The 14,577-nt window shown below is 42.3% G+C and overlaps 1 protein-coding gene across 11 annotated transcripts in view; it reads left to right on the top strand.

Annotated features, from left to right (window-relative positions):
- C1QTNF12 (C1q and TNF related 12) overlaps positions 1-7,811 on the top strand; it is a 31,250-nt gene extending 23,439 nt beyond the window's left edge. For 2 of the 11 annotated variants that reach the window (XM_026074076.1, XM_026074073.1), the window contains 2 exons: positions 4,670-4,748; positions 5,395-7,811. In XM_026074076.1, the coding sequence (XP_025929861.1) occupies positions 4,670-4,748; positions 5,395-5,493 (178 nt within the window). In that variant the 3' untranslated portion in view covers positions 5,494-7,811. The other 9 variants (XR_003254867.1, XR_003254869.1, XR_003254868.1 and 6 more) reach the window with 9 other exon arrangements.
- The last annotated feature ends 6,766 nt before the right edge of the window (positions 7,812-14,577 follow it).

Below are 14,577 nucleotides of genomic sequence, written 5' to 3'. Positions count from 1 at the left end.
TGGGTGTAGCTATGGATGCTGAAAGTAGAAGACTGGGAGGGAAATGAAAGATAAGACTCTTCTGTCATGTTTTTCGGAGACTACAGTGTGATTATGGTTCTGAAATACTGAAGTTGTTGTGATTTTTACAAGTTTTATTAGCTGTGAATACAGTTCCTTGCCTGTCCTGACTTCACACAACCCCACACTCATCAGCTGTTTCCTGAACTGAACAACTGAAGCACTTTGCTAAATCCCTGGGGTGTACAAGTTGTCGTTATGGTTACCTATTTGACCAACCAATGTGATCATTTTTCCAAGGAGAGATGTCCCTGAACACCCACCACTCAGCTATTATCATAAACATACAGAATGGGAGGAACATTTTAATTTCATGTCAGAGATAGTTAGCTCAGTTTTTATAATTTCAGCTGCATTCTGAATGGAGCACAGCATTTCACAGATGTTGCCATTCGAAGTGCTGGAGTGATGAGAAGAATGAACAGGTAGAAAATTGAGGTGTATGGGTCCTGAAGCAGAAAGTGCAGGACTTGCATAAAGGTATCTCATACCTACTCACAGCCCTTAGCAGCCTTATGGAGCTTGCTCAGATGATTATGCAGAATTTTCCTCTGCTGGGGGCCATTAATAAACCTCTGCTAAACAAGCTCTTTATTAGGCTGTAGTAAGCTTTGGTGTCACTCCTCATGTGATGGGCCATGCCATCAGCTGCTGCTGTTTGCTGTGCTTCTGTTACCCCTTCTGTTGCAGCGCAGAACTGCCCTGTACCTCAGTAAAGACTAGCTTCCTCAGGAGGAGACAGTCAGGCTTTGTTTGGAGGAAGGGTCTGGCAAACACCTGGGAGGGCTGAAATGCACCTAGCAGGGGGCAGCACTGCTTGCATAGCTCATCCCCTGCCTCTGAGGCCACGGCTTGGCCTTTGTCTTGGGAGAAGAAATGCCTGTGGAGAGCTGTGCGGAAGATTTGCTCTGCCCTGCCTGCAGATCCCCTAGGGTGGCCACAGCAACACTTTTGCAATAACACCACTGAAATATATCCATAAAACAACTCCAGAGGTACAGTTTAAAATCCAAGAAATTTGCTCCTGGGCTGGCCACTCCAGCCTTCATCTTCCTTGCTCCATCACTTGGAGCACTGCAAATGGGACTGACCTCTCCATGGCTCTTCAAGTTAGAGACTTAATTGGAGCATAAATTTGGCATGAAATGTCATATAACAAATATCAGCTTTTCATTGGCCTGTGGAAAAGATCTGGTTTGTGCCAGAGTACCCATTAGTAACTAGGGTAGCAGGGAGCTGTGTGCCCACTGACTGGGTAGGAAGACGAGGAGCTTGTTGATCAGAGCAGCTGGTACCTGTTCTGCTTTGTAGACTGTTTTATAACAACCTTTTATGATTGCAGCACTTTAAGTGAGGCAGTGACACTCTGGCTGCAGTTGCAATGTCAGAAGAAGGAGGGGAGTGCGTCTTCCCTCTTGAAGGGATGCCTTATGTTATGGTAAGCTGCAGGACTTATGGGACATCTCATTTCTGGCACTTGTGAGAAGTCCTTGAGCTCATGCTAAGAACTTACTTCAGCCTGATCTCAGAATCTGGGACACCTGCTGACACTGAATGCTTTAAGGGAAGCCCAAGCTTTTATTCGCATGGCTGGAACAGGCAAGGGTAGGGCGGAATGTTACTGTCCTTTTTACTGGTAGTGTAAGTGATAGTTCAGATCCCCATTCCTGTGTTTCACTGTGCATGGCAAAGACCGCTTACATTCAAGCAATCAGACAAGTTTTCCTTTTTGCAGTGGTAGACCTTCTTTATTGCACCTACAGCAAACTCCTCTTTATCTTAGCAGTTTCATCAAGAGCAGGACTTATGCCCCTACCCCTTGGACTCCCCATGGACAGTCACTGAAGGTCCACAGAATCTTTTTCTACATGCTTTTGGCTTGTGGAAAGATATTCCCAGTTGGTGGTGTTGACCTGGTGAAGTTTTCAATAAAGATTTGCATGAGTCAGTGAATGAAATTTAGGAAGCCACTCAAAATGATTTAAAAGTGAAACTGATCCTGCGGATCTCCAAGAGTGAGAAGGTATTTTTCCTTTCTGAACTCTACTCTACATTTTCTTTAGTTACAGAATAATATAGAGGATCAAAATTCAGTTTTCAAGTAGCACAAGACTTCTGATTTCTCCAAGGTTTAGAGAGTGTTACAAAGAAACTGAGATAGCTGAAAGTGATTACTTGGATATAGGTGAAATCTGATTGTCATTTTTTACACATCTATGGAGTGGATGCTAATGGAAAAGGATCTCATTATATGTTCATTAGAAAGCTATTTGCAGAATATTTCTTAAACTCCAATCTCATTACTTGAAAATAAGTCTCTGATTTATAGAACCTATGAAGTCATTGCACATTGGCTTGGGACTTGTTTGTTTTAAAGACCTGATATTTTTAGAACCTGAAGCACTTTGGAAATAATTGACAATAGATACTTTTTCAAGCAGGAAAGATAAACCATTTCAAAAAATAAATGAAGATACCAGTGGTGAATTTTTCTTCCTTATCTGATTCCCCAAGCTCCCACTGCTTTGATGAAGGCATCAGAGAGAAAACATAGCGGTTTTCTTCTGGGAGGCTCACTATTCTCTCCAAGGACAGCGTCTGTCTGTATGTCTCTTTTTTCTTTGCTGTCCATTTCAGTCTTCCTTACAGTACCATTATTGAAGAATGGATGTCAGTCTGACTGCTTTAAACATGGCTTTACCCTTGCTTCCTTGTTCTTGTAAACACAGGCACAAAGACTTAGCCAAAGCATGCTGTGGAGGTGTGGCTTAGCTTTACCTGAATAAGAAGCTTCCCTGCAGGTTACTGAAAGTCCTGTGCCTTCCTACATTGCAGGTCTTTTCCTCTGTAAGCTCCTAACAAACTCTTCTGGTACCAGCTGGGATGTGTGTGAACAACCTTCTTGTCACCTAGTGCCCAGGCAGATTTATTGGGATGTTTTGAGGTTAGTTTGTCATTCTGAAGAATTTATAGCTGCGTTCTCCAAAGAACAGTAGCAGTAAAATTTTTTTTTTTTGCTTAGTCAGGACTGATCCAAATAATAGCTGTTTAGATTAGCTCAAGCTCTGTGATATCTGACTCAGAGTTTTCATCAGCTATCCAGGGTAGCCATTTATGATCTGTTGTCCTACAAGGCTGTTGTGGGTTGAGTGAGTTGAACAGCGGTGGCAGTAAAGTGGGATCAGCACTGGCTCTGAGACATCTCTCATTCTCATTTGGTGGGTGAGAATATGACTGGCCTGTGGAGTGGAAGGAAGGTGGGTGGAGGGATGGGAACCTGTCTGGACAGACATTCTACCAGCACAGGCTGAGTTGCTACCAGTGCTTGTGGAATTTCCTGAGGATGTCTATGTACACAGTCATTCATTTCAGGGAGCTGAAAGAGCCCTGAGGGTTTTCAGTGGAGGGAAATGGAAACTGAGAGGCAAGGAGACAGTAAAAGTAGGAGAGATTAATGGTGGGAAGTTCCCACCCAAGTTAAGCTTTTGGCAGGATATGATGCATAGACTGAGCTCTTCAATCAAGCTGGTGCCAAGTGTCTTGTGCTCTCTGGGCCAAATTGCCCCTACCTCGTATGCATATTATTGGAAAAGGGGCTGGAAACAGTGCATGCTTGCACTTGCTAGGTTTTGTCATTGCCCCTTCATGGAAAAAAAAAAAAAAAGAGGGGAGGAGTTGGTTTTCTTGGGAAAACAACTAGAGCTGCTATCCACTGGCATAGCAGATTTCAGAAGAACCAGTCAGGCAAGGAGCTCTGTGCTTTTTATATTACTTTGGAGCTGTGCTTACATGAGTTGTTCTGATGGTTGCTGTCTTAGGCACCTCCCTCTACCCATACAAAGAAGCTGAGTTCCAGAAAGAGAGGATGCCATAGAGAGAGGCCGTCCTACATCTTACTACTGCAAGGAATATGATGGCTGCTAGAATATTAGGATGTTAGAAAAGGACAATGCTTGAAGGGTGACCTGGAGCTCTCCCTCAAACTTTAACTGGAGCACAGTTTCTTTGGATTGTAGGTGAGCCCTGAGCCAAATGTCCTCCCAAAATAGCTTTCTGCTGCACAGTATGTTTTCTTGCATAGGCTGGCTCTGTATATTGTTAAGGTGAAATAGTCTTTCACACCTTGGAAGTGAATGGACTGTTATTGACAGAATGCATATAGCAAGGCTCTTTGTAGAATAGCAAGAGTATAAGCTGTTATGGGGGTCAACAAGCTGTTGGATGTGACATGTAGATAAATCTAAAGGGCATGTTTAGCACCTGCGTGAAACTGGGAGATCAAGGCCACAGGGCCTTCAAAAAGGCCTCTGTGGCAGGAGATGGCTCCTAGTTCCTGGCTCCAGTTGTTTCAAATTCACAATCCTGTATACTCAGTAGGTCTTCCATTAGTTACGAGAGTGAAGACATGGTTCCACTGTTCTCTTTTTGAGGCATCTGATTACTGCTAGACTCCAGTAAACAGGCCACTTGTTTAGTGTGGATGGATGCCTGAACACCAGGTCCTACCTCTAGGGAGGCCATGAGACAATTTTGCTGCTTCACATACAGCTGTTGTGACTGCCTTAGCTGCTTACCCTGCTTATTCTATTTTTATTTTGCTACTATTTAGGTCTTTGGAAGTCATCGCTGGTCTGGAAAGTAATAGCAAAATCTTCACTGTCTGTGTGCATGGCTTACTGCAGCTGCAGGTAAGCCTTCACAGACTGGAAATCAATGTGCTACTTTGTCATGAACAGAGTATGGCAGGATGCGGAGTGCTTTACTGGCATGGCTGAATTTTCACCAGGAGGCAGGGGAAGTTTTTATTAACCTCCTTTCTAAGATCAAAGAGGTTAAATGACTTGCCTGGGGTGACTAGAGAGAATCTGTGACAGGGACCAGAACAAAAGCCAGATTTCCCTGTTGCACATTCTCATCTTAAAACACAGTAGCAACCTTCCCTCTAAGAAATGACAATAAATATTTTTCTCTCTCAAATCGCCATTCAGATGTCCTGCCCTGTACTGTCAAGAGGGGCATCATATTATGCATTCATATAAGGGAATCTGAAACAGAGATGGTCACTTGGCTGCAGTCACCCAGGAAGAGCCTGGTGCAGTAAAGACGTAGTCGAGTAATAAACCTAGAGCACAGTTTCACTACAGAAAGTTTCCTCCACCAAGTGAAATCCTCAGTGCTGCAATGAAAATTACTGATCAGATTCTGTCCCCAGAAGTCACAGAAAAGGACAGGAGACTCCTATGCTCAGCTCATGGTACTGAAATGCTTTTATTTCTCATATTACACCAGGCTGAAGTGTCAGTTTTTTTCCTTTCCCTTTTGTTCTCTCTGCAGGCTGGTCAGTACACCTCCATATTTGTGGACAACAGTGCGGGAGCTCCCATCACCATTCAGAATGGATCAGATTTCATGGGCATGTTAATGGGTGTGTAATATCAACATCTGCAGCAGTGTAGCAGGGAAGAATATGAATTAGAGCCTTGCAGTATATATTTGACTGAAGAGATGTTTACTTTGACCCTTGAGGACTGCTTCCTGTAACTTGTTGGCGTCTTTTTAAACACAGCGAAGAGCCTTTTCTTTTGCAGACACTTCAGCTTGCTTTCAGGGGTTTTTCAGGGTGCACACCAGTTCATCATAAAAATAAACTTTTATAATTCAGAAACAAACTCTATACTATTCAACTTGTGCTTCACCAGATGCTCACTGAACAATACACTGAAGTGTGGAATTTGTTACTTTATAACTTTGTCACAATAACGCTTGTAWTCAGCATGTCTTTGGCATTGATTTTTGGGGTGTTCGAGTTTGTAAATGAAGGATTCAGAGGAGAAGTAAAGTAGTGGCTATATTCTGTGTGTTGTGGAGGAAGGAGACAAGGATTTGCCAACAAAACTGTTTTTTCATACAATTGGAAAAGGTACAGGCACTCTGTATTACTCAAACTTGTATATACCTGGCAAGAGGCATGTTGAATACTCAGACAATGCCCACTTTGCAGGTGTGAATGCAAGGCCCAAACTCTTCAACTGTGGTTCTTTGCATCTAAATATTTCCTTGATCTATTGATGAAACTGAACACTTTGTTGCCTGCATAGTTTTGTTTTTATGAAGGGGTAAGACCAACCAGACAAGGGCACCAGTTCTAGCATGATCAACATGTATTCTTATGTTTTAGTAAGATGTAAATTTGGTTTTGGCCATATATTCATTTAAAAATGTGTCAAACTACACTAGAACCAAAAGACAGGCAAAGACAGTGGGACAGCCTCAGATCAGATATGGCACCTGTTTATGGTGCTTGTTGGACTGCATTGAAATAACGAATGAAAACCTAGGATGACGCTTACTTCCACTGGGTGGCGAGGGTCATATGAAGTCTATCTGAGCTCTACTTGAAGGCTGCAAGTGCTGTCAGAGACCCTCTGAAAGCCAACTTGAAGGCAGTGAATGTGTTCTCGGTTTGTACAAAAGTCTCAGTTTGCAAATATAAGCATGCAAAATTGATCCTCAAAATCAGCTTTCCATGTAGCACCAGACTATAAACTCATCTTAACAAAGTCAAAAGTTATTGACACTTCATGTGTCAGTCAGGATGTTGCCCAAGATGTGGTTAACAACTCTGTAATTAAACAAACAAAAAACCACTCATTTCATGTACCTCTGTAGCTTTCCCCTTTAGACTTGGCCCTTCTGTTGATGCAACTTAACTAAGGAAATGGCTGGATAACAATCTGATAAATAGGTAATAGCAAGGCCAAAAGTGGAGTCCAGATACTTGATCCTGAATGTCCATGGTGAATAGGAGATATCCATTGTATAATGTTGTAATTTTTGATGATCTGCTGCAATATCTTCATGCAATGAAAACAGAGACTGCTGAGGACACCAGGAGGCATGCAAGATTGTCATCCATTGCTGTGTCTATAGGTCAGGATGATCAATATATGCTGTTTCTACAAGATCCAGTAATACTGCTGTTGAGGTTGGTGCACAAAGATGTCTTATTTCAAGAGCTGTGGAAAAATCTGCTGTAAAACAGACGTGGCTGAAACTGCTTTTTTCATCTCCATTCTAAATACCTGGAGACAGATCTTTAAGGGAGAACTAAATAGTATTTTCCCTTTGCTAAGAATGTATTACAATGGTACATAATGGAAGAGAGAGGAGAGAGCAGCAGGAATAATCTAATAGTACTATTCTATACACAGGTAAATTCATCCTACTAGTCAATAGAATGAAATTGTTCTAACTGGATCTGTGTGGCTGTCTAAAATATAGCAGCTATCAAGGTATATATTACCCTGAATTATTTCTTGCTTCACAATATATGTTAGCAATTCCTATGGATTTTTTTGGGAAAAAAAAATGCTTTGGGAAGAATGCACTTCTAAGCATAAGCTGTGGTGCTCCCTTGACAGATGGAATGCACACCCATGGAAAGGCATAGCAAGTAGCCACAGTAATGATTTTGGGGCTTCAGAAAGCACACAACACACATGAATATCACTAACCCTGTCAACAAAGGTTGGCTGTTTACAYTGGGTTTTGATGGGGTAGATGTAGTCAGGGCAAGGGCCCTATATCCGAACATGTATTACTCTACTGTACTTTATACTGTGTGAATATTTGTAATAAATTGGGCTGTTTCGTATATGACTTACAGCAACAAAATCAGTGTGTTGTGACATTCAATGTATATTGTTATACTTATGGGCTTTTTTGAACAAACCCTCACTGTTCTTGGTAAATCAGAGTTAAAATATTTATTTTGTTGTAGAACTAAAAGTGTTTGTCTGACTTTGTTTTGGGATTTATGGCCTTATCCTGCCGTTCCCCCCCCCCCCCCCCAATTTTATCCCTATGCACTTCTTAGGAAAAGATGAATTGTTCTGCCTTTATTTATATAAGAAGTGCTGTCCTGACAGGTGTGTCCCCAGCGTGCTAGAGGCAGTCTAAATGCATAGTCAAAGTCAGTCCTGAGGAGCACACAGCCTAAACAGTGAAGGCTTAAATTTTCCTTGGAAGAGGGAGTGATTTGCTTGTGGACACCATTGGAGATGTAATAGAGAAAAGAACATGCTAAGAGGTATCAGGACATAGCTCTAAGCCACATTACCTTTCTGGTCAGACCAGCAAAGAGCTTGGGTCTGACCCAGGACAGACTCAATCTAATAGTGATGGGGAAAGAAGCCAAGTTAGCAGAAGAAATGACGTTGTCTCTTTTGAGTTTGTCCTGAGTTCACTGCCAACAGTGGAAAGCTTGTGGGGTTTTGATCGGCTCTTTTTATCCTCAGTGCAAGAAGTCATTGCTTAAGAAATTTTCCTGTGCATCAGCATGGGACTCTGAGCTCTGAATGCCACCAGACTGCAGTTCTCTTGTATCCTGGGGCTTTACCAGCAGTGAATGCAAGCTTGAGATTGTTCTTCCAGTAGTAAGATGGTGGTGAGATGAAACAAAGTGCTTTGAAGCAAGCTGGGACTGCCCTCCGCGTGTCTACAAAACTCATAAATAGTATGGACCTAGGTGAAAACAAAAGCCTCCTGGCTGGGCTGTGGCTAGAACAAATGCTCTGCTAGGCTTCAGTGCTGTTTGGAGACTGAGGAGATTAATGGTGTGAGAAGCAGTGTTTCAGTGCTACTCTGTCTGCAGCTCCTCTGTTTGTGGTCATGAAATTTATAGTCCAAGAAAACATGAGAACTCAGGAAGACTTGAGTTCAATGYAAGGAAGTTGTTTATAACAAAATAAAACCCATGTGCTTGAGCTTATAGTGTAACGGCTAAGTGTGTTAATCCCACCCAAAGGGAATGGAGGAGATGTCTGGCAGGCAAGAGGGAGAAATCTGAAAGAGGCACAAATTCAACAGCTCTTTTTGAGAAGTCAGCATCTTCAGTCTGGCCTTTATATGCCTGATCTGTGAAAAGTCCCTCAGAGAGGAGAGGTTTGGTTTGGATCACTAAGGAGTGGTAGGGAGGCTGGATTTAGCAATGAAGAGATTTATGGGAGCAAAAGTGAGTAAACAGATCAGTGAAAAAACATTTTGTCCATGTATCACTGCCACTGGAAGGGCAGCACTGAGGGGCTCGAGCTGCTGCACACCCTCCTCACAGCCTTCCCTCTGAGTTCGTGCCTTTAAAGAATATTTTGTATTTCTCATTAAGGGCTGCATGGTTATTACCAGGACCGTGCTCATGGCTGAGAGTTGTGCTAGACTGTGATCACATATGAGTACGAGAGCTTCTAAGATAATATCTGGGCAAAGCCTATGTTCTGCTAAAGAAATTGCCTCTAGCATGTTGGCTTCTCTACTTCATGACTGGAGAATGACAGAGAAATGACTGTATCTTCCCCCATACAAAAAGAGACTGTCTACAAAACGTAAGAGGAAATTATTTAAGGTTCTCGTCCCATCCTTTTGTACCTTCTTTTTTCTGGATACTACCTGCATGCTCAGTATGTATCCCTCTGTATGAGCCGAGGCAGGAGGACATAATGGAGGCACTCCATCATGTGGAGGTACCCACAGGTGCTAGTAGAATAGGAAACAAAAACAATCACTGCTTTGTAAAACAAACAAACAAACAAAAAAAACAAAACAAAACTAAGAAGGTTAGTGTTGCATCCTGGACAGTGTTTCAGGGAAAGAGGAAGTCCTGAAAAGACATCTGTGCTTTATCAGAACAAGTTTGCTTCTTAACCTCATCTCTGAGTTCTTTGTAGAAATGTTTGCTAGAGGAACACCTTCAAAGAGTTTTAAAACATGAATAACTTTTGCTTGCAGTCATAACACAAGAACATTTTCAAAAGGGGTGTATGATATCCCGCACAGATCATAAAGCTCTGCTGTCTTCCCTATGTTCTTGCTCACTCATCGTCATCCCAAACCCTTCCTCTGCAATGGCCTCACTCTACCTTTGTAACAATCTGCATTGAGCTTATTACTCTGTGTGCAGTTCCGAAGCAGAAAAAAATAGTGCAAATTGTGACAGTTTTATTGGAGTCAATGCTCTGTGCAGATCTCCCTCAACTGAGGGAGATGTGTTCACTATCCAGGGTTCTGAGATTTCTTGCATGAATTCTCCCTACCTGAGAGAGCCTTTTGCTTCTAAGATACTGGCACTGAATTTGATGTTCCAGCCACACACTACTCTCTGAGCTAAACATTCTCGTTGTATACCGCATTGCCCAGAGCTCTTTCTGGTTGCTACAGTTCCCTCTTACACAGACCATGATGTAAACAGACTGCTTTGCTGCATGGCTTATATTTCAGGAACAATAAACCAACCCATACTAGGATGAGCAATAACTGTTAATTTCAGTGTCTATTAAAGTGATTATCTTTGCTCATAATTCCTTATTCTAAACAGTCTAGCTAAAAGTTTCCAGATTCAGGCTAAAGTTACTTGTTTAGTGAAGTGATAAATATTGCAACCTCATGCTTCTGAGGTGTGCCTCTGCCTTTGCCTCAAAGGTCTAGGCTAGACAGTGTTGCTGGCTGGCTTTTTTAGCTCCCTCAACTTTGGGTGCCCTCACAAAACCTGGTGATAACTGTGGTTTGTGAACCTGATGCAAGGCTCACTGAGGTCAGTGGAAAATCTGGTACAAATGCCAGCAATTCATCCCAGAGTGTAGACATTTGGGTCTAGTTCAGGAGTTAACTCTAGGGTTGCTTTCAGGTGTGCTTCTGCTGTCATGGCCACTATGAACTTCATTATATGAGCTTTTTGGATAAAAGATTGCTGGGTTGTCCTTATGCTGCTGCTTTGCTAGCTGGCTTAGAAGGGCATGGTAAACTGCTGAATCAGATCTTTGAATGCAGATTCTGTAGTGAATGCTCTCCGTTTAATTTACACAGGGCCTTGAAGAAGCCCCTGGATAAACTATGTTAGAGTTAAGTGCTGAGCTGAGCTAACTCTGTAATGCTAGGGTTGTCCAGTCTGCACCCCAACTCCCTCTGCTAACTGCTTAGGAGAAATAAAAGAAAACTTCTAGGCATTGAGGTTCCAGTCGCAGGCAGTCTGTGAGTATTTTCCCTGGCTGGGAGCTGACAGGTTATGAGGTTTTAAGCTCTATTCAAATTTCAAGTTTTGTAAATGATTTTGATGCCACACTCCAGACTGACTCCAGGGGTATTTATGTTGGATTAGCAGCAGATTGCCTGCCTTTTTTCACTCAGTAGAAGAGATCCCAGCACATGTAAACTCCCCGTGAATGGTGGGCTATTAACCTTCAAGCAAAATGATTACTTTGTCTTATAAAACTCGGTTATAAATAGGGACAGGTTATAAACCAGTCCTAAAGATGATGATGAAATCAAACAGAAATAGAGAGCTTCCCAAGTCTTTTTGCTTAGAGAAGCCTGCATATACAAGAGAGCAAGAGAGTTTTAGTTAAATGGTTAGTTAGTCTTAAAGGAAAACTCAAGGGTAATATGAAAGCTATTCTGAACTGAATAGTAAAAAAGCAGAGTAAAGTCAGCCCTATATATGCCTTAATGATATATGATATTTATAAATTAATACCATGTACTTTGCCATTATAACTACCTGCACAGAGAAAGGCTTAACAGCAGGTTTCAAAGGGCTGAGTCTGTTAAGGATCCATAGAAAATTAATGGGCTGGTGGCCCTGTAAAAATAGAGTTATATACCTAAAAGACCTTGAGTCTTTGCTGCTTTGTGCCCTGGCCCACATATATAGAATGAAAGTATCAGACTCTGATCGCCTAACTTATTCTTACTCACTAACTTTTCTTAATACTTATGTTAGGCTGGTATCAATGAAGACTAAAAGGCCATGGCATTAGGGGATTCAGGTGTACCAAATTTACTGCTGGATAACCAACTTCCTGCAGTGCTTCTAGGGCCCAGTATTCCCCTAATAAATCACCAGTTGGAAAGGATAGATAGGCTCTTACAATAATAGTGCAGATGAGTAGGTGCTGGATCCCTGTAGACTGAAAGAGTTACATCTGCAGGTTAGTYACACAATTTCATTATCTGATGTCTGGAAAGAAGTCTCCTTGTGTTTCTGCTCAAATGTCCTTTATCTCCAAGATATCTTCTGTGGTCTTTGAGGAACAGTGCTTTTCCTTTGTCCTTGGCAGGCAGTTCTGATTTAAAATAGCCTTGCAGGTTCCCAGATAGCCCTTGAAACAGATAGATTCAGGCCATAAGAACTGGAAATGCCTCCTTCTTTATGGCTTTGTGAGAAATTTGGGCCCTGGGKTGTGCTAGAGTATGCTTCATAATCTCATATTCTTAAGAAAAAAAATGTCTTATCCCCCTTCATTAAGTATTTCTGAAAAATGGGATGGGAAAGATGGTGTGCCAGCTATGTCAACAATGTCATTTCTTCTTTGCAAAGGCTATAATATTCCAAAATTACTGGTTTATTTAAGTTACTTCAGCTCAACTTGGTGCTGAATTTGTCACATCTTGCAAGGGCTTGGTGTACAGGAGTCAAACACAGGTCCTTTTAAGATGTCTCGCATTGAAATCCCCAAAATCTCTCTGGAAAATCTGAACTCCAGTCCTGAGATACCTTGGCTGAGTTTTGAGTCCAGAATAGACTGAATTCAGAGCACAAGAGCCCAGGCTACCTCCTAGCCCTACTTCTCGCTATGTTTCTCTGTGCCAGGTACTTGGTCTTATTTGTCTGTAGACAGGCTGTTCCCACCCTATACTTTTAAGCGGCTTGTTCTTATTTGAAGCAAGGCTGTACCTATGCAGAACTGCCTTGATATAGTTGCTGTGCTGAGCATCTAGATGAGGATGGAGCAGGCAGCCTGGAGTACAGGGCAAGGCAGAGGGGATGTGTGATGGAGGGAAGCTTGGCACCCTGGTTTAGCCAGAGGATGGGAGTTAAGGGTGGAACATGTGAACACACAGCTTTTGTGGCCTGTCTCTTCATCATAAAACACTACAAACTGATCATAAAATACTACAACCAGTCAATCCTCTGTTTAATTCCCTGCAGATACTGAAAGGTGTCTTGTCTAAAGCCACCCAATCTACTCCCCCTAGTGACACAAACAGGGTTTACAGAAAAACTGGAGCATTTCAAGGCTTCGGTGTGGTTTTAGGTTCCTACAACTAGAGAGAGTTATACCCCCATTTATTTCATGCTAGGGCTGAAGAAGATGTACATAATGATAATAATATAACCTCATAATAACCTGATTTTTCATGCACACAGTTAAACTTTCTGGCACAGATCCCCATGGTTCTGTAATTGCCTGGAGCAATAAATCTGCTTGGAGGCAGTAGGGGTAGGGGTGGAAGAAACAATTGTGAAACTCCAGTCGTGCCTTTCCTTCACTTGTGTAATCAGTTGAGCAATTTATATGGGTGCTTCCTATAGAGCTAAAGATGGAATCGCCCAACATCAGCTTGAAAGTTATGCATGGAGTGCATGGCTCTGCCTTGTAGTGACAGCTCTGTGGGGACTGACCAGTGCAGACCCACGTGTTATTCAGGTGCTTTTACATGGATATCTCTGCACATTATTCCTTTCCTGTGCTGAGTTTCAAGACAGCTCGGATGCCCCTGCACACAGTGCAAACATGCCTGGAAGCATCTCCTCTAACCTTAGGACTTCCAAAAAATAGTTGCCACACTCCTGTGAAAGATAAGAGAAAGCCAGTATCACACACAGATCAGTATTTTGTATTTCCAAACTTGGAAATAAAATTTCTTATTTTTTTGTGGATTTTAAGGTTAGAATCTTAAATTTCATTTGAGAAACTTGTGTCTTTGTTAGATCTGCTTCTTATTTTGGTTCATTACTGCAGCATGTTTTCTTTCTGGCAAATAGTGTTGTTTGCTGTTTGTTTGGGATAAAGATTGCATGTTTGTCTTTTCACTGGCTTCAGTATTTGTTTCTCTTCTGCTGTTTGCTGTCCCTCTAGCTGTGGCTAGCTTGCAGAGCCCTGCAGAGAGCAGATACAGTTTTAACAGCTTCTTGGAAAGGAAACTCAACAGCAATGCTTTCTTGTGACAGTGGCCCTGGCTTATGTGGTGGAGACATGACAGTATTTGGAGCATTATCTGTCAGGAGGAAAACAGATAAGAGGTTGTTGTCTTGCTCTATTTACATAACACTCCTCTTCAACATACGTTTTTTCAGAACTTATTTTCCTGAAGGAGCTGTGAGAAGAGGTGTTGAGGACAGGGTGAAATGGGGAAGCTGGATCAGTGCTGGGTTAGTGGGAGGCAGTAAAACGAAGTGCTCCGAACCTGGGGAAGAAAAGGAGCAAGGCTGCCTTCTGGGCTTCTATGTCTCTCATTCAGGCACTCAAGACTTGTTTATAAATGCCTGACAACACTTTCTAGTATTTTTCTTATGGCAAAATGTAGGCAATCTCTAACTGAGACATACAACTAAGACCGGGAGCATCCCTCTAGTGGCCTTACTAGCCTGCAGCTCCCACAGGTGGACACAGGCAGCCTGCCTGTGCACCAATGCCTGTACACCAATGCACGCAGCTTGGGGAACAAACAGGAAGAACTAGAGAT

The sequence above is a fragment of the Apteryx rowi genome, unplaced genomic scaffold (assembly GCF_003343035.1).
Source record: "Apteryx rowi isolate R43461 unplaced genomic scaffold, aptRow1 scaffold_38, whole genome shotgun sequence".
Classification (NCBI taxonomy): domain Eukaryota; kingdom Metazoa; phylum Chordata; class Aves; order Apterygiformes; family Apterygidae; genus Apteryx; species Apteryx rowi.
Note: the sequence above shows the minus strand (reverse complement) of the source record. Positions and strands in the feature narration are given on the sequence as shown.